This window comes from Osmia lignaria, chromosome 16 (assembly GCF_051020975.1).
Source record: "Osmia lignaria lignaria isolate PbOS001 chromosome 16, iyOsmLign1, whole genome shotgun sequence".
Lineage (NCBI taxonomy): Eukaryota > Metazoa > Arthropoda > Insecta > Hymenoptera > Megachilidae > Osmia > Osmia lignaria.
Window position 1 is genome coordinate 9,002,119 of NC_135047.1, and position 26,762 is coordinate 9,028,880.

At 44.1% G+C, this 26,762-nt stretch overlaps 5 protein-coding genes across 18 annotated transcripts in view; 2 read left to right on the top strand and 3 right to left on the bottom strand.

Annotated features, from left to right (window-relative positions):
* Positions 1-13,116, bottom strand: part of ft (cadherin-related tumor suppressor fat) — a 53,061-nt gene extending 39,945 nt beyond the window's left edge. The window contains exon 1 of the mRNA XM_034316883.2: positions 6,472-13,116. Within this exon, the coding sequence (XP_034172774.2) occupies positions 6,472-11,823 (5,352 nt within the window). The 5' untranslated portion in view covers positions 11,824-13,116. The remainder of the gene's footprint in view (positions 1-6,471) is intronic.
* A 2,713-nt stretch (positions 13,117-15,829) lies between these two features.
* Positions 15,830-17,130, bottom strand: Bka (FCF1 rRNA-processing protein Bka). The gene is made up of 5 exons (XM_034316909.2): positions 16,833-17,130; positions 16,607-16,689; positions 16,453-16,521; positions 16,082-16,391; positions 15,830-16,014 (listed from the first exon to the last, which is right to left on the bottom strand). The coding sequence occupies exons 1-5, from the start codon at positions 16,833-16,835 to the stop codon at positions 15,871-15,873; spliced, it is 609 nt and encodes a 202-aa protein (XP_034172800.1). The 5' UTR covers positions 16,836-17,130; the 3' UTR covers positions 15,830-15,870.
* Positions 17,131-17,581: 451 nt separating this feature from the next.
* Polr3G (RNA polymerase III subunit G) lies at positions 17,582-19,257 on the top strand. 2 transcript variants are annotated; one of them, XR_004580544.2, is made up of 3 exons: positions 17,582-17,722; positions 17,788-18,553; positions 18,634-19,257. XR_004580544.2 is itself a non-coding variant. In XM_034316908.2 (2 exons), exon 2 carries the CDS (start codon positions 17,817-17,819, stop codon positions 18,465-18,467), a length of 651 nt encoding a protein of 216 aa, XP_034172799.1. In that variant the 5' UTR covers positions 17,582-17,722; positions 17,788-17,816; the 3' UTR covers positions 18,468-18,628. The 2 variants fall into 2 exon arrangements, 1 of the variants encoding a protein (XP_034172799.1); XM_034316908.2 differs by lacking the exon at positions 18,634-19,257 and having other exon boundaries at positions 17,788-18,628.
* Positions 19,210-26,762, top strand: part of LOC117600886 (nuclear RNA export factor 1) — a 42,784-nt gene continuing 35,231 nt past the window's right edge. The window contains exon 1 of the mRNA XM_076692899.1: positions 19,210-19,349. The gene's annotated coding sequence lies outside the window, so the exon portion shown is untranslated. The remainder of the gene's footprint in view (positions 19,350-26,762) is intronic.
* The window catches only part of LOC117600883 (uncharacterized), a 33,970-nt gene continuing 29,723 nt past the window's right edge, over positions 22,516-26,762 (bottom strand). For 11 of the 13 annotated variants that reach the window (XM_034316887.2, XM_034316886.2, XM_034316884.2 and 8 more), the window contains 3 exons: positions 25,997-26,260; positions 25,651-25,913; positions 22,516-25,565 (listed from right to left, as the gene is read on the bottom strand). In XM_034316887.2, coding sequence (XP_034172778.2) covers positions 25,164-25,565; positions 25,651-25,913; positions 25,997-26,260 — 929 coding nt within the window. In that variant the 3' untranslated portion in view covers positions 22,516-25,163. The remainder of the gene's footprint in view (positions 25,566-25,650; positions 25,914-25,996; positions 26,261-26,762) is intronic. The other 2 variants (XM_034316885.2, XM_076692897.1) reach the window with 1 other exon arrangement.

The window sequence follows — 26,762 nt, forward strand, 5'->3', positions numbered from 1 at the left end:
GAATAACACGATCGACGAACGAATGTGAAACGGATTGCCTCGGCTATTATTCGAACGAATTTTTCAATTGATACACAAAGAGGCAGTCTTTGACGACTCGTGGAAAGAAAGAGTTGACCGTGGACCACCAAGTGGTTGTTGGTTCCTGGTGAGTGGAGACTCTCTTCCAGGTTCGTTCGTCGTGCGACCCTTTGTCTTTCTTTTCTGCATAATTGTGCCAAAACGAAGGCGAATGCAGCTTCGATCGGGCTCGACTATAAATCAAACGAACTCGTAAATACGATGATGCATCTGTATTACCAGAATCATCAATGGTGGTGCCGTTTTGTTCACTGTCCAAAAACATGCTAAACATTTGGACATCTGAGGGATTGAGTGGTGTAAAAATGTAAATTTTACTTTTATAAATGCAACTGCATTGTTTTCTTGGAGACGAAAAGAAACGAAAACCATACCAGTTTAATGGATATTCAATCTTACGATAACCAAAGGTGTTTGTCCAGTTATATTTCACTGCGAAATGGGAATAGGAAAAAAATATTTGCAAATGGAATGACATTATTGTAGGACCCATCATCGAGGGGTTTTGTTGGTGAGTAAAGTAAGCGTGAGTCGGTCTGAAAACGCTCGAACCGTATCTGACGGTCATTAGCGGGCGTGCGCTTCGGAGCCGCAAGATAAAAAGCAGAGGACCAACCAAGTTGTATTTTACCGGGACATAGTTCTCAGGAATGATCACTATGCGAAGGTCAACCGATTATGAAACGATACAACGTTTCGTGGAATCCTTTTATGCCTTGGATTTTGCGCGAAAAATCGACGTTTCCGGGAACTTGCTTATCCTATTTTTTTTTTTTTTTTTTTTTTTTTTTTACTGAACGGCTCATCTGATATTATTATGGTAGTAGGAAATAATGGAATTTAAATCCAACTAAAACCTGTCAAGTTTTTCTTAGAAAATCTTTCAGATTAGCAGACGTAAATTATATGCAGCAACTTAATATTCTGTTTTTAGAGGAGTAGCTTTAGATTGCTTGTCGCATTTTAAAACTTTGTTTCCAGATGTAGCGTTGCTTTCAGCCCACCCTGTGCGATTCTTGTGAATTCGGCATCCTTTAAATGCCACTAAACCTAAATATTCTCTTATCATTTCGAATATGGCAGTAAACGATGAAACGTTATTTTTTTTACAAAGGACAAAATAAAAGCTTTTTGCCACTTATCGTTTAAATATTGTATACGAAATTGTTGTTATAAGTAGTAGGATCTGCTGTTACATTTGTGAGTTCGGTGTAATTTCTGGCCACTTTTATGAGTAGCAGAAGAACACTGGGCACACACACACACACAATAAAAGGTCCGAAATGCGCAACGAGGACCTTAATGATGTCATAATTGAATAATGCCCATAATCTTCCGCGGATCAGACTTTTTGCCGTTTCTTACGTTGTTTTCCGCCGATCACTTTAAATTGAAGCAGTTACACACGTAAATACGTGTGGTAAAAACATAGATGATAGGAAGGAGTATTAATTTGTAACGCGTACCAGCCGCGGCCGGCCAGTTGATTGTTTCCGCTCCGGTCCGCTTCGAATCGACGCTCGTGAAACGTCGTTTATACGCTATTTGTTTCTTGTACTTTGTTCTTACATTCTTTGTGCCCGACTGTTTCGGTTCGGTGCTTGGAAACTTGGCAATTCGGGAACTTGAGAATTTGAAAAGTTAAGAAACTGAAACGTTTCATTACAAAAGCCATCCTAATCAATAATCCTCTGTCGAATATATTAGAAAAAGCCATGAAATATCAAGAGTCATAGATCTTTTAAAATATTCTGAAGGATGAAGCATGAATGTTAAGACAAACGAGGAATAGGAAAGGAAACAAGGGTACGACAAGCAATAGGACAAAGGACATTCGTTAAATAATGTCGCCGAGGTAAATCGTCGATCAGTCTGCATGAAAGCGTGAAAGAGGCGGCAGCAGCAGCCTGAAAACCGACGAAATTATACGACAAGGAATACCTGGTTTTCTCGAGTGCTCGGGTGTCAAATGTTGAAGAACATCGGAAAAGCAGGTAGAGATTAAGAGGTACAACAATGCGTAGGTAACCGTGCGTTTCGAACTTTTGCCATGGCAGAAAGTTCTTTAAAGGATCTATACAAGATGAAAAGAGAAAAGAAAAGAAAGAAGAAGATCGAAGAGATATACCCACGGGGCACAGGATGATCATCCCATCCCATAGGACGTAGGACGTAGGAGAAACGGTATGCGGTTCTGGAATTTCGTCCTTTATCTTTTTTTTCGTGCGACCGTAGTGATTTCAATAGACGAATCTCGAGGTCGCCATTGGTTCCTGCTGTGAGTATTCTACGGTGACATTTCCAGAGGACTAACAAGAGTAATATTTCAATGGGCCCTTATGCCTTTGCCCTTATGCATCGCTGTAGGGGATATTATTGCATCTCCAACGCGGCATCTTCACCCTTCCGACAAAATACTAAAGCTAAGGCGATAACTTTTATCCAATTGAAATATTTCAGTTATATTTCTAATAGTACCTAATATGAAAAAATATTTTCTATCGAACCTACACTACAGATTCATAAGACACCTTGAACTTTTCTGTAACTGTTAGCTTCAAACTTTAGAAGCTCCTGTCTCTCTTTTTTTTTATTTCATTTAAACTCTTATCATTTCTTTTTCTTTCTCTCGATCCTTTTTTTTAATCGATTTACGGTCCGTCCTCGGAAACTTTAGATAGCTGTGCGCGTACGAGCGATATCGATACGCCGACTTTCGTTCGAACGTGCAAGCTCATCCAGGATCATATCTCTTGAAATATCGTTCGCCGTTGGTAGAAGCGCGCGGGCGGAACGGAGCTTAAAACCTCCCTCGTTAAGTAACGCTCTCCTTGATTATTCCTTTTTCTCTTTCTTCTTTCTTCTTTCTTCTTTCTTTTCATTCGTACACCAACGACCGTCCACCTTTAAATTGTCTCGTTCCTGTTACGATTAATTTTTCTCCTGCCTCTTTTCTTATTTTTTATGTTTGCCCTTACTCACCAGAGATTCCTTTATCTCGGACTCGATTGTAACTCTGCGGGCTTATATAATTCGATCAACCAAGAGCACGGTAATGTCGCGCCGTCCTTTTGCGCTCGCGAGTACAAAGAGATTTATTTCAAGAAAAATTTATAATTTTCTTTTTTTTTTACGATTGCCATCCATAATCGAAGCGATTGGAGGGTTAAAAAAGGATTACTTTGTAGCAGACCGACATGCTTATCAAGATGGCAACTGCGAGCGTGAAATTTCGCGTTTTATTCCTTCTGTTTCGTCGAGTGGAGATCGCGATAGAAACCGTATCGATTCGGTAGAAATGAAAATAAGAAAAAGAAACGGAGGAGAGAAAATTCGTGGTGTTGGCAATTCCTCACGCCCACAGATTTCATTTCTACCACGGGGATGTCGTTTCGTTCCGATTCTTCGCGCTACGCCTTCTAAAGAAGACGTTGAAAAATGAACAGGATGACGATTGTGATTACATGGGGACGAACAACGACGGTAGAAACAGAAGATAGAGAGAGAGGAGAGAAGATGATGATGATGATGAGCAAGTAAGAAGATTAGCGTAGCATTAAAGGTGCCATCCCCGCTTCCTTTATTTCGTGCCCCGTGAAGATCGACCGAGCGGAATGAACGCGACGAACTTTATAAATACGCCCTTGTAAATCATTTTCTGCGCTCCGCACCGCACCGCGCCATTCGTGCACATCGAATCCCCCGCGCTCACTGAAACGCGGCTAATAAACCAAACGATCTGGAATTGCCGCGAGAAATGACTAAAATAACCGAGAGACAGAGAGAAAAATTACTTTAATGAAAGAAATTGAAGTTGTTGGGAGAACCGTAGATTATCAATAGAAATATTTGATAATTAAAAGACAGTGGGGTTCTGGAGAAGGCGCAAGACGTTCCTCCTACTGCGATATCATATTAAATCTGATCTGAAGTTTTTGACCGGTAGTGTATCTAAACAGAAATCGAGAGAGATGGAGACGAGGGAGACGTAGAAGAAAAAGTAAAAAGGAGGAAAGAAACATTACGCCTACATTTCGCACCAAGTCAGGACCCACCCATTGCCACGCGAATGTGTGTGGGTTTGCCTTGCCGTTCGTGGCTCACTCGACCATACATCAAGATCACGTTAAAGCCACTTTCTTAAATCAAACGCCGCGCCACTTACTTTATTTATCTGTATTTCCTACCTTTTGTCATCCCCCTCCATACCTTCTAGGATTATCGTGTGTTCGCGTTTTGAAGTGGAAACTTTTCGATGCTCGCTTTATTGTTGTCGGTAACGATCCGTGTTATGCTGGAACGATTTCTCTGAATCTTGACGACTCTATCGGGTTCAATGATTCGAGATCGATGCTAGATTATAGCTGTTAGCTATTAGTCGAGCCTCTCGAACGTTAGGAACGTTAGCTGTAACCGATCTACATACTCTACTAGGCTAGAGCTGACTAATCGTGCCAAGGAAATGTACTCTAAAACGAATTTCAGCCTTTTTCGAGGGGGTTTCTCTCTATCAAGAAAATAATAAACTACATACTTATAGAGTAAATTAGTAAATTAGTAAATTAAAATTATTATATTTAATGCTAAAGATGCCAAACCTGTTAGATGAATGAAATTAAAAAATATTTCACACTCTATCGTGGGACCCTCGAGACAAACTTAATTTAATCACCGCATTATCCCCCATTAATTGTTTTCACTGTACGCCTACAATAATTACGGCGCCGTGTTAATAACATCGTATTACGAATACAAGTTAGTCAAGTCGCGTTTAATATCGGTAATTAAGTCCGTTAACATCGCGATCCTAACGAATGCTTGCTGCCCAGTCAGAAACGATTCAACCGCCTTTTCTTCCTCGTCTTTTTATCTCGAAACTCGTCGGTTCCTAATGTGTATATAGACGTAGCACGCTAATGAAATCCGTCAATCGAAAGGGCAACAAACGACGAGCTGAGCAAACGACACGCTACACTCGTCCCGTACGTACAATGGCTTCCTGTTAATTTTTCCTTCGGAACATCATCCTTGCCATCATGCAAATACAATTACGTCCAGCCGTGAATGTTCTAATTGACTGGACACGGTAAGGTTTCACAAAAATGTCACGACCATACGAGGAAGTTGGGAAATTTGGAAAAGTTGGAAGGTAAGACGTAGAATTATTGTAAAACGTTAAGATGAGTATACCCCATTCGCTTTCATCCCCATCGAGGGCGTAACAAAAAAGTCCTGTGATACGAAGTCGATGGCCGGGCCTAACAGTGGGCATACAGCAGACTCGAACGAATACTAGAGAGAAACAGAAAGTGAAAAAGAAGAGAAGGAGAAGGATCGAGGACAAAAACGTTCAAAGTGCAGTCGGTTCCCGAACAGTCACAGATCCCACAGCGAGCGATAAAGGTAGCTACCAAACGACGAAGAAGAAGACAGAGACGAAACGAAACGAAACGAAACGAAACGAAACGAAACGAAACGAAACGAAACGAAACGAAACGAGGTAGAAGAGGATCTTCTGAAATGAAGCAGCAGCAGCAGCAACAGCAGGGTAAGATGGGACCGACTTTTACCTACGTCCCGGCTGTTTGTATGCGTTCACTCGAGATCAAGTTTTTCTCGAGTTCTGAACCTCCGGCAGAGAGCCAGTCAGCCAGCCAGCCTCGGACTCGAATCCAACTTGATTTCCTGGCACGCGGTTCATCTTGTCGTTTATTCTCTCCCATTCCAAACCACGTACCTGTTCACTCTTGTTTCTCTCTTTCTCCCTTTCGCTTTTCCCCACTTATCGCGGAGGGATGCTTCGTTGAGAACACGTGCCCTTCGAAAACCAGATATATGTACTTCTTCGTCCCACCATACTGTTCGAATGCTTATATTTAATGCAATTAACGTTAATCAGTCTGCAATTGACCGATGTCGCGTTAGTTCTCGTAAAAGATACTAATACCCTTCGCATAGGAGACCAGTACAATTCACACGGAAAATGTGTTAACGAATAGTTGAAAGCACATAGTACGGTGATCGTACGTGACAATTCCTCCTCGATTTATCTACTTGAATTTTTTTTCAAACAATTCATTCAAAAATACCTTCGATCGAAAGGTTTCAGCTCGAATTCGTTCAAATTATTTCGCCGCGAAACCGATCGAATAACGAGAAATTTACCTTTCGAAAGTATTATATAGGGGTATGTATATATGTATGTATAAAAGAAAAAAGAAAAAAGAAAATAAAAGCTCGGTTTCTATCGAAAGAAAGAAAATGAAAGGAAACGAGCAAGCATGCCAAGAGGAAAGACGAATTTGCTGGACAAAAAGCGGCGAATGACTTTTGGAACTCGCTGGATCATTAATATCTCCAAGATGATCAATCAAAGAACGTGGAACTTACTTTGGTAGACGTCGTACTGGGTCTGGTACCACCGACACCAATGGCGTACAGCTGAACCTCGTACCACTGGATTCCTGTTTCCCTGTCCAGAGCGGCAGCCGTCGACAATATACCTGTCCTCGGATCCACGTCGAACAATCTGTCCACTTGGGCACCGCCGCTACCAGCGGTCACGTTTGTCACGTAATATTCCAGATCCATGTTAGATCTACGACTTCTAGCAGTCACTCGGAGAATACTGGTACCGATAGGTTCGTTCTCGTACACGTTGCCCTCGATTTGGCCCCGATGTTCCCAGATGATGGGCTGATCGTCCCCATCTTCACCAGGCACTATCAGAGTCAAGTAAGTCTCTGTGGACCTGCGTTCCGCCTGGACAGCCTCGTCCGTTGCACGAATCCCTACTTGGTATTTCGAGATCCGTTCAAAGTTGTTTTTCACGGATCGTGGAAGTTTCATGGTCAGATAACCAGTGGTACGATGGATTCGGAACATGTCCGAGTAGTTGACGCTCGAACGAAGCAGTTCGTAAGTGACCAGACCGTTAGTGCTCGAGTCCAAGTCTCTGGCTACCAGCTGGCTAACAGTTATCTCTTTTTGGTATTGATAATTACCTTTCACGGGCAAAACTACGGCTGACATGCTAACGAATATCGGAGCGTTGTCGTTTATATCCTCCACGATGACTATCACCAGCTTCTCCGCGGATAGTCGAGCACTGGCTGGTTGAGCACTGTCGGTAGCTACCACCACCAACTTGTACGTGTCGACTTCTTCTCGATCGATCGGTAACAGGGTGTGTATCACACCAGTAGATGGATTGATGCCGAATCTACGGACTTGATCCTCCGGATCCTGACTGGCGATCGAGTAAGTTACCACGCCGTTCTCGTTCGAGTCAGGATCCTCCGCGGTGATGGTCACTATCGGTGTATGCACCAGAATACCTTCCCTGATCTGTCTGGCGATCGCAGTGTTCGGAAATACTGGTGGATTGTCGTTGGCGTCGATTACCTCGACGGTCAAGGTCGTGACAGAACTCAATCTAGGATGACCACCGTCGCTGCAGGTCACGTTCAGGGTGTACCTCTCCAGTTCCTCGTAATCCAACGGCTTCTTCAAGTACAACGTGCCCGTCAACGGGTCAATGTAGAAGGTGTCTCTCCTGTTGCCAGCGGATATGGCGAATGCTAGTTCGCTGTTTGCTCCCAGATCGTTGTCCGTCGCTTTGAATCGGACCAATTCCGTGTTGGTCGGCGTCGTCTCCAACACGGATATTCTCGACTGGTTGTCCACGAACTGGGGAACGTTGTCGTTCTCGTCGAGCACCTCGATGCGAACCGTTGTGCTGGACGAGAGACGAGTTTCCAGTCCAGCATCGTGAGCCACCACCGTCAGCAGATACGAGTCCGCGGTTTCGCGGTCGAGTTCTTTCGTCAAAGAAATTTGTCCCGTCGCTTCGTCTATGCTGAAACGAGCGTGTTGATTTCCATCTTCCAACGAGTAAAACACATCCCCGTTCAGTCCTTCGTCAGCGTCTGTAGTGTAAACTTTCAATAGCTGTGTGCCAATCGGTGCACCCTCGTTCACTTGCACCCTGTACGGAACCCTCTGAAACTGTGGAACGTTATCGTTCACGTCCGTGATGTAGATGACCACCTTGACCCTATCTCGTAGACGATTTACGCCGTTGTCGGTCACTGTGGCTTCCAAGCTGATGTAACTGGTACCGGTGTTGGTGACCAGCAGCTGTTCCCTGTCGAACACGCGCAAAGACTTGATGAAACCGTTCCTCGGATCGACCACAAAGTCCTGTTGACTGGTCGGCAAGGAGAAGACCAGGTCGGCGTTGCGACCCACGTCACGGTCAGTGGCCAATAATTTGCCGACGAACGTGTCTGGTGGCTCGTTTTCGCGTAGGTGGAAAATGAAGCTGGAATTGGTGAATTCCGGCGCGTTGTCATTTTCGTCGATTATGTGAACGACAACCGGCACTACCGAGCTTCTCGACGGGCTACCCTGATCGGTAGCGGTCACCTCGAGCGCGTAATAGTCCCGTTCCTCGCGGTCGAGAAGGTTCTTCACGTAGAGTTGTCCATCAGGGAAGATTCCGAAGCGAGCTTCGGTATTTCCGTCAGTGACGCTGTAGAGGAGACGTCCGTTAGCTCCTAGATCGACATCGATGGCCGTCAGGGAAAAGAATCTGTCGTTGACCGGCGTCGACTCGGGTAGAGAGGTCTCGTAGCTGGTCAACTTGAAGACCGGCGTGTGATCGTTCACGTCTTCGATGCTCACTCTGACTTGATGTTGCGCCGACAACGGTGGACTTCCGGAATCCGTCGCGGTCACTTCGAGGTTCAATACCGTGGCTGGCGGAGCTCTGATCGGTTTGTCCAAATAGATAATGCCCGAATTTTCCGTCACCCTAAATTGCCCGCCAGGATTGTGGGTGAGAGAGTAAGTTATCCTTGCGTTGCCGCTCGAATCCCGATCCCTGGCTCGAGCTAGGCAAACCTCTTGTCCGACAGCGGCGTTCTCTTTCAAAAACACCTCGTCCCCTATTTCGCCTTTAGGAAATCTCGGCGGATTGTCGTTGACGTCGAGCACCGTGATGTTTACAAAAGTATGCCCGTAAGCGAGTCCAGCTCTGGCGGATAATTGAAGAGTATAGTAGGCCAGCTGTTCACGGTCCAAACAACCAGCAGCGGTGATCGTGCCGGTGCTCTCGTCTATTTTAAAGTTACCCTTCGGATCGCCAAAGACGATGGCGTACGAGATCTTGGAGCCGGCGTATCGCGTGATCTGCACGCTGCCAACCTCCCGACCGAACATGCTCGACGCCGAGACGCACTCGCCTCTGTCCTCGGCTATGCGAAACTCGTAACCGTTGTACGCGTCGAACTCGAGCCGTTCCAGGTCTTCCTCGCGAATTATTTCCACCACAGCGTTCCTGCTGGCTATCCTGTCGCCGGTGTCCTTCGCCGATATACTCAACTCGTACAGGGTTTTATGGCCGGCTCTCAAAGAGCCTTGAAGAGTAATCTCACCGGTTCGCTCGTCCACCGTGAACAGTCCTTCGCCACCGGATTCCAGCGAGTATCTCACTTGAGCATTCTCCCTCGCGTCAGCGTCGCTAGCCGTCACTTTACCCACCGACGTTCCTGCCGGGGCGTCCTCCGCTATGGGCATCAAGTATCTCCACGGATAGAATACCGGTGAATTGTCGTTTACATCCTCCAAAGTTAGCAGGACGGTAGCTGTGGACGATTGCGGAGGAGTTCCTTGATCTTTAGCGATCACCAGGATTCTGTATACGGCGATCGTCTCTCGATCGAGGTCAATTTTGGTGGTCAGCTGACCGGTCAGTCCATCGAGCGCGAACGTTTTCGGATAATCTCTGGAGACGCTGGAATGGAAAGTGTAAGCAACGCTACCGTTCGTTCCTTGATCGTTGTCCACGGCGGATAGCGTGGCCACTTGACTGTGCGGGGGAGTATTTTCGGACAAGGTAACCTCGAGGACGGTTTGGGAAAATCTAGGCGCCTCGTCGTTCTCGTCGAGTATGGTAACCTTCAAATGAGTCGACGCGTATTTCGGATTCGGTCCACCATCCCTGGCGGACACGTGCAACTCTATACTGCCCTGTACCTCCCGGTCGAGGCTGGCCACCGTGGTGACCAGACCGGTGTCCTGATCGATCGCGAACCAACCTTGCTCGTTGCCCGAGTCGAAATCGTAATAAATTCTCGCGTTCAATCCGGAATCGGCGTCCGTGGCGGAGATGCTGGCGACGAAGCTGCCGGTAGGCGAAAGTTCCGACAGCACCGCGGAGTATTCGCTCTGTTGAAAGACCGGTTCGTGATCGTTAACATCGTTCACGTGTATCACTAGGTAGGCGGTTGCCGATCGTGGCGGTGTACCTTTATCTGTAGCCACCACGGTTAAATTGTACTTCGGTATCTCCTCGCGATCCAATCTACCGTTCACCCGTACTATGTCGAAGCTTTGGGTATTGTCTAGCCTAAAGTGAGCCAATTCGTTGCCAGCACGAATCTCGACGGTGGTCTCGCCGTTCAGCCCTTCGTCGTTGTCGATCACCGCGACCGCGGCCACTATGGAATCCTTTGCGGCGTTCTCATCGACGGTCGCGTATCCCGGCGTCGAGGGGAAATAGCTGAACTTTATTTCAGGATCGTGATCGTTCGCGTCCAATAGATTCACCGTTACGTAAGTCCGGCCGTCCTGCCTTGGCGAGCCGTGATCTCGGGCGAACACCGTTATCACGCAGCTCTTTGGACAACCGCCACCTGGATGCGCGGCGATCGTGCAACTTTGCTGAGGACAATCCAACGGCTCGACGCTCGTAATCGTACCGGTCTCCGGATCGATCGTAAACTGTCTCTCGGTATCGGGCAAATAGTACGTAAGTCTCGAATTGTCCTCGGAATCTTTGTCGGTGGCGTGGACGGTAAGCACCTTGGTCCCTACCGGGGCACTCTCGTTCAACGCGACCACGTAGTCGCTTTGCTGGAATATCGGCGGATTGTCGTTCACGTCGAGCACGGTAACGTTCACCAACAGGAAGCCTACTCTCGGTGGCCGTCCTCTGTCCCTGGCGCAAACGTTCAACGAGTAAAACTCTACCTGTTCCCGATCTAATTTCCCGGTCGTTTCCAGGTGCAGATACGACGTCTCACCGGTCGGATTACCGGTCACTTGTAGACGAAACTTGCCGTCGGTGTTCCCGTCGACGATCAAATAATCGTCCGCTACACCGTTCTCCGGGGTGTCCCTGTCGGTGGCTGCGTCTAGCAACAATTTCGTACCCACAACCGCTGACTCCGAGAAGCTAACCGCTATGCTGGACTCTGGAAACTCTGGATCGTTGTCGTTCACGTCCAACACGAGTATCCTCACCTCGATCGGATAGGTCGGTTGACTGGATAACACGACTAAATCGAACCGATCGGTGCTCAACGCTTCCCTGTCCAGAATTTTCGCCGTTCTAATTTTTCCTGTTTCAGCATCGAGCACGAATTCCTGGGGTGGCTCGTTGAACCTATAGGTGAAGCCAGGTTTCACCGGGATCAAACCTACCAAGCTCCCCTTCGGTTCGCCCTCTCTCACCTCCAGTTGAACCCTGGTGTCAACGGCTCTGCTCTGCATCGCCAGTCCCATCGTAGCGCTATCCTGTGGTAACATCGGCGACCTTCGTGGCACTAGCCGCGTCACTCTTTCAGGTAGGTTGTTTCGTGAATAATACTCGGCAGGATTCGCCGCCTGGCTGGCATTTTGGTCCATCGACAAGAGTCCCAGGACCAGGATCAGGACCATCGATCTCCTTATGATCATCTCTTCTGTCCCTTCGACGCGCCCCCTTCCTTAGCCAAATTCAATTCTCGCTTCGACGGCATAAAAGTTTCGCGGCCCCGTTCGATCACTACCTCTCGTTCTTCTTCCTCATCGTCGCTGCCAATATCATCTTGCTTTCAATATCAGCACGCGTTTACGTTGCTGATCGAGCCTGGTGGTAGTACATCGTACAATCCAAGGATAAATCAACGGATCGAAGAGCTGCGCGAATAGCTAACGGATTCCATTTTTCCTTCTCTCCTCTATTGTATATACCTACTACTGGTTGCTTCTCTTTCTTCTTCTTTTTCTTCTTCTCCTTCTTCTTCTCCTTCTTCTTCTCCTTCTCCTTCGTTTTCCGCTTTCCGTTTTTAATCGACAAATATTCGAGCGGAGCCGACTCGAAATCGGATTAAGGATGCCTCGAAGGTGTGGGCGTTTTCTTTTTCATTCCCTCCTTTTTGCTCGTGGTGGCAGAAAGTCAAGTGAAGAGAGGAGAGGAGAGGAGAGGAGAGACTTTGGCCGACAGAGGGGGCACTGACCCGCGGAGCCGCGCCTCGCGAAACGCGTCTGCAGATGCTTCGCCTTCGATCCCTCGGGCTTTTCCAGCCAGCTTCGTTCGCCAGAATCCTTCGAACGACGATTCTTGAATTCCAAAGCGATTTTCGCGCGACACCGCGGCCGCGTCGCGTCGCGTCGCGTCGCGTCGCGTCCTTTCTCTCAACGACACTTTGCAAACTCCGGATCAATGTTCCCGCGACACGTAACATGCAACGACACTTTGTTACTCCTCTCCAGTCAATAATCCAAACCCAGTCGGACACACCACAAACGACACGAGGGTAGTATTCCGTGGAGATGATACACACTGAACCAAACTAGAACCGATCGACGGACAAGCGTGTTCTTTTCTTCGGTCAACGACACGTGTGCAAGCGTTTAAACGTTACGCGACCGATTCCGATCGCTTGTACATCATCGCGCGGTTCATCACTCGCGTGGCTGCCACATACACGAGACAACGTTCGTTTTCACACGGAACGGCGTGACGCGGCGCGGCGCGGCGGATGAAATGATAAAAATTTCAACAGACGCGAAACGCGACAAAGACACGAAGGAGCGAAATAAAGGGAAATAATCGAGGAGAGGAGCGAAAAGAAAGAATAACGTGGGCCGTGAACGCGACGACGTAAGGCCCCGAAAACGTACGACGAAGAATATCACCTTCCCGAGGACTGACCTGACTCGACTGAACCAACACGGTCCCAGAACCTTGCCAGTGCTGCGAGAAGCATTCTTCGGGCTAGCTGACGCCGTCCCTCTCCGATCCATCGGGCCCACGGTATGTGTCCCTTACTCTCTCTCTTTCTTACCTCATTCCTCTCTCCTCTCTCACCGGCACCGGCTTGCCCCACTCGCACCTTCCATCGATATCACTTTTTCTCTTTCTCTGAAGAAACCTTACCTTCCTCTTTCTTCCTTCGACACAGCGTTGCCTCTACCTTCGTTCTCGCTTCTTCTTACTTTGCCACCCTTTTATCCGATATCTTCTCATCCCGTTTCATCTTAACTCTTTCTTTCTCTGTCTGTTTTAGCACGGTGTATTCCTCTTTCCATCGTCCCCTTACCCCGCTCTTATTCAACCAGCGTTCACCTACTTTGTCTAGCAAAGTATTCCAGCGACCCTCCTTTTCTCTGGCCCAAGTCTTCCATCCTCCTCCTGGAACTCGTGTTCCATCTATCTTTGTCCCTTCGAGCGGTCCCCATATCTTGCGTTTCTCTCTCTCCGTTAATTCGACGAGCTAGACTCTCTTTCGGTTCTCTCTCTTCTTCGATCGCGTTACCTTTCTTCAACCAGTTCAACCAGATAACGTTCGTCCTCTTCGTCTAGAGAAGCATTCTTGGGCCTTCCTTTTCTCAGGCTAGCCGTTTCCCTCCTTGTTCGTACACCAGCCAGTCTTTCTCTTCCGCACGATTACCCCTCTCCATTCCTACTTCGTGGGCCCTACGCCATCATCGTCCTTGTCGCGCTCACAGGGGCTTTACGTAGCGCCCTCGTTCCTCCCACCTTGGACTGTATCCTCTCGCGCATCCCAGCCTCGTCTCGCGCTCAGATATTCTCCCTTTTGCCCTCGAGGAACGAGCAATGCGGAGGCTCAGGTATGCAAGATGGCCGCCGTTCGCCGAGAAGCGTTCGGCGACGAGGACCGCTTACGGGCGAACGATGGACGATGGAACGAGAGGGAATGGGTTGAAAAACTGAGACGAGACACATTTCTGAAAGCAGTCGAACAAGGATCGAACGATTTGGATGAATAATACGCGGGAGAAGAGGGGAGGTATCGGGAGAAAGCGAGAAGAGAGGCGATGGGGTAGCAAAGAAAAAAGGAGCGAGAGGCCCAGAACCACGATGCTGTAGATATATATCCGCGGCCCTATACCCACTTTTATAACTAATCCGTTACCACGATCGGACGCTTCTCTCTTTCTCCCTTCCGCCCTCCGCTTTTACTCCTTCTTCTTCTTCTTCTTCGTCGAAAGCACTCGATGCAGGCGCGCGCGCGATTAGATTCTCTTTAGAATTTTCCATTAATCTAGTTTACTGGGTATATCAGCGGCCGCTGTATAGCCAATAACATCCGCTGATTGTCGTATCGATAGGGTAAACCGATTTACACGTACACGCTCACAACTTCTTCTACGAAACGCGTAACATCTGAAACAATGTCGCGTGGGTAAGATAAGGACAGGTATACATGGTCGGCTTCGAACGTTTAAGAAGTCGTTATCTAGCGGAGAACGCGTCGATGAGGGAAGCGGGTACGCGCTCGGGATGCGATGCTATGGGAAATTATAGATGGTTCGAGCTTTGCTAACTATCCCGACCAAACCTTACTTCATCCGAGCCGCGACGGTGACCGGTCAATCGTGACTTAAGCCTCTGTGAAACGATTTTTCCACTAATACGAGGTAATATTAAGAACTCGTCATCGAGGAAATCCTATTTGTTATGAAAACAAGGGTTAATAATTTGATAAAATAATCGTTACCGCTTCCTGATTGGCGAGAGGGTTTATTCAAAGTATTTGTCGCTAGGGAGGGCGGCCCGGGTGATTAATATCCGACGTTCAGCAGCACGGCAGCGTGCATGCATGTGCCATTTGTCGGTCCATGATATTCGAAAGGTTACGATTCGAGAGACGACAAAAGATCCTGACATTTATCCAAATGCTACGATCCGGAATATATATCCGATTTTACGATTTATTTTATTGCCACGACTTATCGTGATCGTAACGCATTGCCTAGGCAGTAAGCTACTCTTGTATACACCCGTGATTAATTACACGCGAGATACGAATGAGAGCGGATTGGATGCGGAGAACAAGTAGTAACAACCGTGAAAAGTCAGACAAACAACCTACTGTTCAGAATTCCTAGCATCCTAGCATCAAATGTTTTATCATCATATTTTTCTAGCAAATTTACACGCGTTACAGCTTTCAATTTATCAAGATAATTGTACGAGATACGGCATCATAATTCGTTCGGGTAAACATGATTTAACCAGAAATCTGATCGTTTTCCGCCTAGGTAAGCGTAACAATCGCCTTCCCGATCTTTATCCAGTACAGTATCTTTGACCAAGCGCGAAAAACATCCTGGCAGACTTCTTAACAACTTATTTCGCGAGGCGCACCCATAATAAATTCGTTCGCGATCGTTCTTCACTCGAAATGGCCTTTTGCGCCCACTAGTCTAACATTATTTCGAGCTGTTACCGTATACGGGGCAGCATCATTCGCAAAACAGTAAAATTCTATCGGGTTGCAGCGCGCTATGTGGGCGTTACATGTTACAACTTCATTGTTTCACCGAACAATAACTGTAACACATTCTCCCTGTTTATCTTCGAACGTTATACGCGCGCAGACAAAAAATAAGTAGGAGAAGGTACATACGTATGCTTCTGAATTACCATCGAAAAAGCTTTTAGTAAAAGGTAACATATTTTATTAGACTATGTTTCACGATACAAAATTACAATTATTTCCTAGGAGCTCCGTACGCATCCGGCATTCTCTCTATCGTGTACCTATGCTGAGCAACGTACATTATAGGCACACCAGGTATTTTTCGTATCCGTCTTTTCAAGTCCTTGTCGTTCGTTGCAACGATGTAGCATTTATGCTAAAAACATTAAAAACGTTGCTTGTATTAAAATCGCACACAATTTCTTAATACCAATTATGCTTACCTGTGTCACCCTATTAACGATACAGTCATCAGCGTATGTGCCTTTATGCATGCAGTTTAATCTTTCAAATCTAGGGTCTTTTATAATCTTTAGTGCTATTTTATACTTTTGTCCCAACTTTTCCAATTCACCTAACACGCAATCTGTTATATATGGTATGCACTTTGCGTATAAACATTCCATCATATTTTCTATAATATCCAATTTGTTTTTAATTGAAAAGTTGATAAAGTTTGTATCCACCAAAATATGATAAGGAGGGCCTAATTGTGTGTTGTATTGGAAGAACAATGCAGAAGATTGCTGAGGCCTGTAATAATACAATACATTCTATACTTTGTAACAAGCTATCAAAAGATTCGTATACTTACGCTTCTTTTATCTTCAATTCAGTTGGATCTTCTTTTTTATTTTTTGGTGGTGCACGTAATTCTGGTTTTCTGAAAATAACAAACTAATATTTCATACAAAACTTGAATGCAAAATAATGATACTTACTTCTGAAAACCAACAAGAGCCACTTACATTCTTGCATCTCTTGGACTTATCATCTTTTTCATTTGCGCAAACCTTTGCATAACAACCTTCCGTGTTTTCTTAGTTCTTCCCTGTTCATTATAAATCAATAAATAATAACTTTAAATGCATAAATTAAACAAGAATATTGTATTTTACTTTAATAAACATAACCTAAATAACAAGGTTCATATCATCGGAAAGCAATACAATATTAATGCAATCAATTATTTACCATGATTGTTTAATGCTTAATTCTTGATTATCATACAAATAAATTTGCAATAATAATGCTTTCCACTGCTTTATCAGTTGAAAACAGAAAAGACCATGGCAGTATTTCAATCAGTACCACCAACATCATTTTTCACCTGCATCGGTACAATATACCGCAGTTCACCAGAGTCCATAACTGCGAAAAGACCAGTTTTCGTTCTTCGCGCTTCTCCAGTGCGCATCTTCGCCCTGATTGGCGGTACTCCCAAACGAAGTAGAAAGCGATTAGCGGAGAGCTCGCTGCGTTCCCCCACCATCTTTCAACCTGCGCGTCGCAGTTATGGATTCTGGTGATACATGCATACCAACTCAAGGAGCACTTTCGCAAACACGTTTTGCAGAACATTGCATTTTAGAAAACATAAATAACTACTTACAATTTGAATTTAATTGATATAAAACAGAAATATAATTTAACAAAGTAAAATTATAAATCCGCCACAACTCCCCTCTTATATCGCCCAAACGGCGCAGTCGTCATCTATAGAAGTTATGGTCGACGCTATTATTATGATTCCCGGCTAACCATGTGTTCCTAACGTTATCTTAACCTCAACGATATAAAAGTCAACGATCATTTTATATTTGAAATTATGTCTGTGTATCACGATGAGGTAGAAATCGAGGACTTCGAGTACGACGAAGACGAGGAAGTGTATTATTATCCATGTCCTTGCGGGGATCAGTTTCAGATATCTAAAGCAGAGTTAGCTGCTGGAGAGGAGGAGGCTACATGTCCTTCTTGTTCGTTGGTTATTAAGGTAATTTATGATAAAGAAACGTTTGCAAGCAAACAGGAAGAGCTTGTTAAAAGTGAGGAGAAAGAACTCGTGGCACAAAAAGCTTAAGGTGAGTTGAAATACTTTGCGCGATATTCATAAGATTCTTGGGCATTAATTAAACTGTTGTATTAGATATCAGAGGGGAAAAAAGGACAATCACCATGGCAGGTCGTGGCAGAGGAAGAGGTAAACCTACTATGTCAATTAGTACAGAACAACTGGGTTTCTCTAAAGGTGAAGCATTGCCACCACCGGTTTTACAACCTCCTCCAAAGTATCCTCCCTTGGAATACAAACCGCTACCTCTAATCGTTACAACCGAAATGAGTTATTTATTGGAGCTTAAAAGAGAGTTTGCAGAATACACAAGAGAGTCACCGAACAATGTTCTACCTGTTGTGATTAAAAAAGATATCGAAAGGTATTCGGACCGATATCAAGACTTAATCACAGACAAAAGTAGTTACGAAACCAGGTACGATTGGACTAGAATGCCGGCAGAATTGAAACCTCAGCCGCGAAAACGAAAAGGACAAAAAGTAGATAAGTCTGATAAAAAACAAAAGAATATCGACATAGAAACAAAGTTGCAAGAGTTGGAGAAGAAGGAAAGTATGCAGCAAAGCGACGCGGAAGAAGAAGAGAAAGAAGAGGAAGAATCCGAAGAGAAGGATGAGGAACACGCGGAAGACGAGGAAGAGGAATTGGATGAAGAGATGGATGAAGGAACCGATTACGTGAATAATTATTTCGATAACGGAGAAGGTTATGACGATGAAGACGATAATTTAGACGATGGACCTATTTATTAACGCATGATCTTTTATATAAGAATCGGAAATTCCTCTTTACTATGAATTATCGAACTAGAATACTTACAAGCTGCTAATTGACCACTGTACGTCAATGTATATATTATGTATCATATCTAATTTTCGATCGCGTGTACAGATAATAAATTATTCTTAATGCCTACAGGATTGTATGAGCTTAGGTGTACCCGTTCCTTCAAAGAATTGTACATAGGATGAGCCACTAGAAGCTGTAGCATCAAAATAACTTGTAATTCGTTAACATTGGTAAAGAAAGACAAAATTGTTTTTTATGCCTCAAGAGACTCTCATAATGAAAATTTACAGTTTCTAGCGACTTATCGTGTAATCAGGAAATGGAAGGAAATCGATTATGGAACAATGAAGAAAACAATCAAGGGTGTCACAGGAAGCGTCGGCGTGTTCTTTATTACGAGTATTTCAATTTCTAATATATAATATATATATATATTTATATATATAATATATATATATATATAGCCATAATAATCTGCAATTATTGTAATAAATGATCCTCCTCTACGATGCAATCGGAGAGTAAAAACGCAACTTTGGACGAGAAGGGGATGCGCAAAAGTACCGTAGTGTTACGTAATGCTTACGTTTACGCTCGCCAGGTAATAGTTCCATTATTAATCCCAAATATTATTCATCATCTCTCGCTTTATCGCAACAATAATTCCTATTCGTCTTCGCTCTCGGAATGTGCACACTGAACGCGCAGAAAAGGATTGTGAAAAGAAGAAGAAAAAAAAAAAAAAAAAAAGAAGTCAATGGTGGTGGTGATGATGATCACGAAAGAAGTTCGATGGTTTTTCCTGAAATTTCCAGCCGCTTGCCTCCTTGTGTGCTTGTCTTTTGGTAAGTCAATTTTGAATGAAAATATCGATTTATAGAGATTGGTGAAGAGGGACAAGCGATCGAATCGTTTGCAATAATGTGGCGGCGTGGGCGGGAAACGGAGATTGTACGTCTAGGCTTCGGGTGACACTTGACACCTTGAATTTCGCGGAAATATTTTGGTTAAAATTGAAATCTAAAAGATCGAAATCTAATACCGTCGAATAATTGAAAACAACGCCATATGTAGATGAGAAATTTCCTAACGAATTCAACGCGATATTCAGTGTCACGAATTGGCAGTAAATCGAGCAAGCTAAAAAGAATGCCACCCCTTGAAATTTCGTTCGATTTTAGACACGTGTTGGCATGGTCCATCTCTTCCAGCGACTAACAACAAATTGCCTACGTTATGGCAAACGGTTCAGGTCCGATATAAATATACCAGCTGATAACACATCGTTAGAAGAACGCAGAAACGTGCGACAGACTCTTATAATATGACAAAATATAAATGGACAAACGTGTCGCTTTCATGTTACCCATCAACTATCTGTTCAACATTTTTTATCTACTCGTTCGACCGTCATTCTGTTTTGCAAAATATGAGAAATCCGACCGAATTCATCTTTATATCATTCGTTGTATCGAATCATTTAACAGCATCACCGATATTTCCTAATCCCACGTGATTCTCTTATTCTGACAAAACAGTTTCTCTTCCTCTTCGTTTCTACCATCGTTGTTCAAACGTTAGCTTCTTTTCGCCCGTATCATTCGTAATAATATATTATATAGTGTATATAGATATATTTTTTTTTAATATATATATATATATATATATACTTTGTATATAACCGTCGCAGTTTAATATAGTACGACCTATCTATGTATAAGTAGGCATAAAGACTGAGGCGAGAATACAGGCGAAATCCCGAACAGTAGTTCCTCGCGTGTTACGTTCCTTTTTCTTTTTCTTTTTCTTCCAAAAGAAAATAAAAAATATAGTAAAGTCTGTCTATAAATGGTATTCGCAGCGTGTAGGCAGAGTTTACTGTATTTTCTTGTTATCTGAATACCAATTGCAATGAATTTATTATAACGTTAAAATCAATTAAAAAAGTAAAATTCGTCCAACAATATAAAAATTAATTCATCTGGAGATAATGAGAAAGTATCAATAATAGATTTTCCGTCGATTGTCTTCCACTTCCAATACGAAAAGTTAATAACAATTTCCCTCTTTCCAATTTCGATCATCGTACCAAGTTCAACTCGCCCCTCCTTTGCATATCGGAAATAGTAGTCAGCCTTCGCAGTCTCTGTTCATAGAGTTTCAACCCTGAATCGTAGAAATAAAGGTCTTCTATTTCTTCTGTCTTTCACTTTCTTCAGCATTTCGGTTGTTCGAGTAGAAAACTCATTCGGAACGTGGCCAGCACGTTCCCCCGATCCTCACGTTCCTTAAGGCCCGTTGATCGATGCTTTTGCTAAACTTCATCACAACAGCTGTATACTTGAACATTCTTTCTACGTGTATTAGGAAAAGTAGCTTGGAAACGAGATGCGAAATGGCAAATGGTCCATAGCATTTAGGGCAACATCCATTAGGAGATACGATTGGCCCTTCTTTTTCGTACTACGAAATACCAATAACTTCATCCTTCTAGCGGATGTCGACTGTCGTTCCAAACGCTATAGCATTGCTTATGTTTCTTTCTCTAAAAGCTTCCAAGCTCTTTCTCTTCGACATTTTATTTTTTTTCTTTTTACATTTAACTAGAAAAAAGGAAATGTTCGCATTTGAGCCTCGCCTCCTAAGGTAGGGCACTCTAATCGTGCGAAATTTCACGAATAGTTCAACGAATTCCCTAATCAATCGGCACACGATAAAAATAAATAGGATAACTATGTGTCGCATTTGTATCGGTGTTTCTTTTTTTTCTTCATCCCATGGGAAACAGGAACAGTCTTTGAATCCGCGGAGACAAGTGACATTACCGATATTTATTCATCTCGTTTTTGCTTCGAGTCGAAATTGAATTGTCGTAGTCCTATACATATTAGGCCTGCACAACTACTGTAGGTAGTTGCTTGTTTAGGTAATTATTTTATTTGGACGGGTACGACGTGGTAACGGACTCTTAGTTAGTTTGATTAAATGGTTGAACAATTGTAAAATTAATAAAAATGAAATCAATTGAGAAATTTCTTTCTTACAGCACACGATAGTAATGGAATATCAAGGATCTTGATTAGGATCTTAAAAATAAGATATAGTAAAATAGTGATTTGAGTGATGATGGCGTTAGTTGTGCAGGCCTCCTCTAAATGCACGTGTAACGTTCTGGAAATCACAGGACAAATCAGCTTCTAAATTCGGATGGGCAGTGTAAGCTTCTGCGAGGTGCTTCTTCAACGTATAAATTTCTCTTCTCTGTTTTCTCTGTTATCTTCATTGCTTACACCAAACTGTTCAAGCTCCATAACTCATAACTTGTTCACCTTTCTTCTCGTGCACTCCACGTTCTCATAATTACGAAAAATTATCACAAAATCATTGACACAAATTATTTATACTATTATAATTACAACGAAAGATTCACAATTTTCAACACAATGGGTGTCACACAATGGAAGGGTATAGAATCATTGATTCTGCAGTTATGAGAAAATTAATTGATTTCACACCTTTTACATTTTTTCACACACGTCCTGCCCAATTATAATATTTGTCACAATCAAACACGAATCAAACAGATCGGTGTAAGCAAAGGTACAGTCCTTTTTCTAAACACAATCTAGGAAAGGAAGATACGGGGTGGTAATTTTGACGGATAGAAAAAGAAAATTCGGGATGCAGCCCCGGCGGTCCTGTCTGATCGAACAATCTGAAATTGTCTGTACCGATAGCACAATCGACGAACAATTAACAATATTTTTCGATTAATTGCGATTGTCTGGTCTGTCTTTCATGGAAAAGAAGAAACGGTAGGCGAAAAGTTTTCGAGCAAAAGATCTGACATACATATGTGTAAACAGAAAACATGGTCAACGATGAGTTATCATTTTTCAGACAATTCATCAATGTTTGTAAAAAAAAAAAAAAACAAAAAGTTACCCATAATCTCTCGTCGATATCCTGATTTCATCGTAACCCTCGTCAGTCGTTCTCTTATCAAATTCATTTTTCATATTTTTTTTTTTTTTTTTTTTTGTTCTTTTTTCCATTTAGCGGTTTTTTTCTTTTATTATTAGAGTATCGTTTATCATTAATCATTATCGTTTATACTGCTTCACTACGGTTGGTTGACTCTTGGACGTGGATCTGGATGGAGTGTGGTGTATCAAATGCGCGGTGAAAGAGAGAAAAGAAGCTCCGTCGCTTGGTTTCCTCTGTTTCTCTTCCTCTTTCTCTTTCTCTTTCCCTTTTCGTTTCTTTCTTCCATCGTCCTCGAACCGAGAACAAGGACCGTCTTTCTTCTTACAACTTGACTCATTATCAGAAAAAGAAATACCTTTTCTTGTCCTCGTTCTCTTCAGTTCACATCAAGAAAAGTGTCTTTTCTCGTCCTCGTTTTCTCTTTTCTCTCCGTTTACTTATCTCCTGTTACAACATCACCCATGACAGTCTTTTCAGGAGAAGGTTCTGGCTCGTCGATCAGGAAAATGTTTTTTCATTCTGTTTATTGCATTATATCAGGAAAATTTGTATCCCGTACTCCTGGAAACTTTTCTTCTATCAAGTTCGTAACCTCTCCTGTTGTCTCTTCTCATAGATCATTGATCATAATTTCCAGAACTTCCCTCCTGTTCGCTGTTAATCCGCTCAAAAGAGGAACGTACGAGTGAATTTCTTGTATAACAAATCAGACGGAATGCAGCGGTGCAACGGGTAGGTGCATCATCCCACCGTTCCCTTCATCTCTCATTCCTATAACTCATAGCTTCGTGTCTTCGATGCATCTCTGACTAGCACCAATTTCATCGTTAAATCGCGTGACGTCGAGCCAAGCGAAAGCGTGCTGTTTTTTTACGCGAATCAATAAAAATTATCCCTGTCTCACAGACCCAACCCTCGAGGAGAAAGATCGTATCTATTGCAGTGCCATCCTCGTCACGCGAATTTCTTTTTTCTATACTGCCATCTCACTTATTCTCGCTCGATCATAGGACCTCGAGCTATCATTTCTCTGGAAAAAAAACACTACGCCTCACTACAGTAATTCATTCCGCTTGCTGGTGGTTTTCGTTTGCCGTGCTCGCGGAATGTTCCTCATCTAGACGCGCCTCGACCGTTCGCGAAACATTACCGAGAAGATACGAGGAACAAAGCACGAGAATCCGACGCGTACAAGGGGGTTTATTCGGGTGTAAAGCTGAATGCGGAAAGAGACCCATCACGTGTTCTTCAGGGTGGAACTCTCTCTTCTTTAGAGAACTCGAGTGTCTTTCGAAGATTTCAGTGCAATAGCAATTTTTTTCGTGGTTTTCGAACGGTCGAGTTTTAGTTTGGAAAACGGAACGAGTCCGTATGTTCCGGGCCGGCAAACGCGCACAGAGAAAACACTCTGTATTTAAAAAGAAACTAATCTTCCTCACGGTACCCTGGACAATTTTCCAGACCTGTCGTCAGGGATGAGATGTGTCTTTTTGTCGATTAAGAAAGATCCGTGAAATCGTGTCGGTACCGTGATTTACGTATGCAAACCGCGAGTGCGATTACCCATTAATGTATACGTTCAATATGTGTATACGTACATAATTGTTTTTTTTTTCCCGTATATAGGACTTATATAAAACGCACGAAGCGGTCGAAGGCTTATGTTGATCCTTCCCTCCATATTTATAGCGAAAAAGCCGGTACCGTTGTTTCCTCGCGATTCCGTTTACTCACGATTATCCTATATCTGTATTTTTTTTTCTTTTTTTTCTTTTTTTAATTTGTATTTTCATTGTTATCTTTTTTTTGTTCTTTTCTTGTTTTATCAAATGGAAAAAGAATTTTGGGCTTAACTACGACGGATCCCCTTGAGATCACTTGAATAATCCTAGAAACATACTGACTCGCGTGGTGTTCGGCTAGGTGCGTGTTCTTTCTATGTATCGCGGTGGCATTTAGTGTCCTCTGTTTGTGTCTTTTTGTTTCTGTGTTTCGTGTCTGTATGATGATTTCTTTCTAACATCTTTCTTTAGTCAAGATCACATTTTTATCGTAGGAGCGTATGATGATCTGTGTGTATTTGTGTGTTGAGTTTCATCAATGGTAAATTACATCCTTCGAACATCTATCCCTCGAGATTTTCAACGAGACTGAGGCGCGTTGCCTGCACGCACCGTCTTCGTTATTCTCGTACGTCTTACGGATCAGGTGTTTCCCGATTCTTCGCACTCGTCGATGATTTTCGTTAAGCTGAACTAAAAAGCTCCTCGTCTCGCCTCTGTTGATCGAAAGTAACACATCGATAACGGCAAAATAATCTGGTACTTGATAGAGGACATTCATGCAAATGCTAGTTCTTCTTACTGGCCAACACATCAATCGTACAGGGTTTCTAGATCTCTCTATTCAGTTCAGTTCAGTTCAGTTCAGTTCAGTTCAGTTCAGTTCAGTGGTATCAACGAAGATCGTTCAACACGTGATAGGTAAGACGTAAAGGAAGCCGGTCCCAATGAACGAACGTTGATCAGGGACGAGCAGATGAGCCACGGAAGGAGCATTCACAGGAACCTTGTTAAAAAAACTTTTCTTCCTTTCGTCTCTCTTCTTCTTCTATGTTACTGCTTGCTCCTTCGGTTTCGAGGACGTCACTGCTTCTTCTGTACGGCAACGATCTAATTCTCTGAACCGCTACCCTTTCCCCAAAACTTATCGAAGCGATTTCGTGCCTTTTCTAATACTTCGCTAGCCGCGGAACGTTGGGCCGAACCTGGAACCACTGTCGGTGCCTCTAGCACGTGATAACCACCAGCTGTGCCAGCTGGTTGAGGCGATTCGGCCTCTAGGATACGGTAACCTGGTTGAGGAGGAGTCGACGATGACGGTGTAGTCATGGTTGCCGTAGTCGTAGGCTGCGCACCAACATCCTTCTTCCTGTCGTACTCGAACCCTGGATCCTCTAGGCATCTTAAATTCGTTCCTGCTACTGGTTTTATCGATGGTTCCGATCTCTGTTGATCTTTCGATTCCTCCTCGACACTTCCTGCTTCCTGTAATTTCATTTCTTTTCTTACCCCCTATTTAGGGTTACTTACTCGTTTTATTTACCTTTGCTGTTAAGAGTAAAGTAGAAGGTTGAAAAATGTTGATCTTTCGTCTCACCTTTTCAGCCTGCACAGGTGTGCTGGCACTCTGTACGTTCATGGGCAACGGGCTGTCCCTTTCCGAGTCCATATCCTTGTGTCCATTTAAACCACTGAAGCTACCAAGGGAAACGCTTTCGCTTTCCGGTGATTTATAGCCGGAATGTTGGGAATGTTGCGACTTGTGCTGAGCCGCCAGTTCAGGTGGTGCTGACTGGGGCGCCGAAGGTGCCGAGGAGGGTGCCCATGTCTTAGCTTCGCTATGCGGACGCGTTAGGGGTTCTTCCAAAAACACATTAAACCATCAAAGTTTCTCTTTACAATGATTGACAATGAGAACATTGAGAGTAGCTCAGACGAATTACCTTCCCTGACGTTTTGCGTGACAGTAAACGTTTTGCCGGTATCCAGAGGTACCGTCCAGTTGACCGGTTCCGGCGACCGCATGATCATCTGTTCCGGTGATTTGACTCTGGTCGGTTCCGGTGGGCTTTTCACCACCGGCTCGTCGTCGATCCACGGGCTTACGGCGGTGGCAGACATCGGTGGCTGGCTCTGTGACGGCGGAGTTGACGCGACGCTCGACTCTCCTCCGGTCACGTCCCCGTTTACTTGCGGCTCTGCCGTCACTATAACGTTTCGTTGACGCTTTAGCGACGAGGTGTACACCGCTCAACCTTGTCGCCCGATTCCGTTCGGGCTGCGATTGCTCTCGATGCTTCGAGTCCAGGATCACGAGCTAGCTAGCTAGCTAGCTATTACATTATACGTTTAATCTTCGAATAAAAAAGGAGAAGTCTCGATTCCAAGTGATCGATGGTAAGACGCAAAAGCATCGGTCGAGTCATCGAGCGCAGGTGTTAGAAAACCGAGCAGAATTACGGTTACATAGAGACGATAGAGGTCTACACATAGCATCCCAGAAAAGTACACTAGCGTACTCAGAATGCAGGAAACAATACGTACAGATATACATATATACACAGACGCGCACACAAAGTGAAGGCGGAAACGTTAGTAGATCTGGTGGTGACGGTATACATTGTACATCGTACATTGTACATTGTATATTGTGTGTGAAGGTAGCTGTGTCGGCTGCGCGCAACAGGTCGACAAAGGGCTCTAACATAC

Bases quoted from the DNA above. Each gene is read 5' to 3' on its own strand.
- Bka (XM_034316909.2), bottom strand. The intron at 16,392-16,452 runs GTAAGTATACGA...GTATTATTACAG, and splicing joins GAATTGAAGATAAAAGAAGC to GCCTCAGCAATCTTCTGCAT. The intron at 16,015-16,081 runs GTAAGCATAATT...TAATGTTTTTAG, and splicing joins TCGTTAATAGGGTGACACAG to CATAAATGCTACATCGTTGC.
- Polr3G (XM_034316908.2), top strand. From the start codon at position 17,817: ATGGCAGGTCGTGGCAGAGGAAGAGGTAAACCTACTATGTCAATTAGT.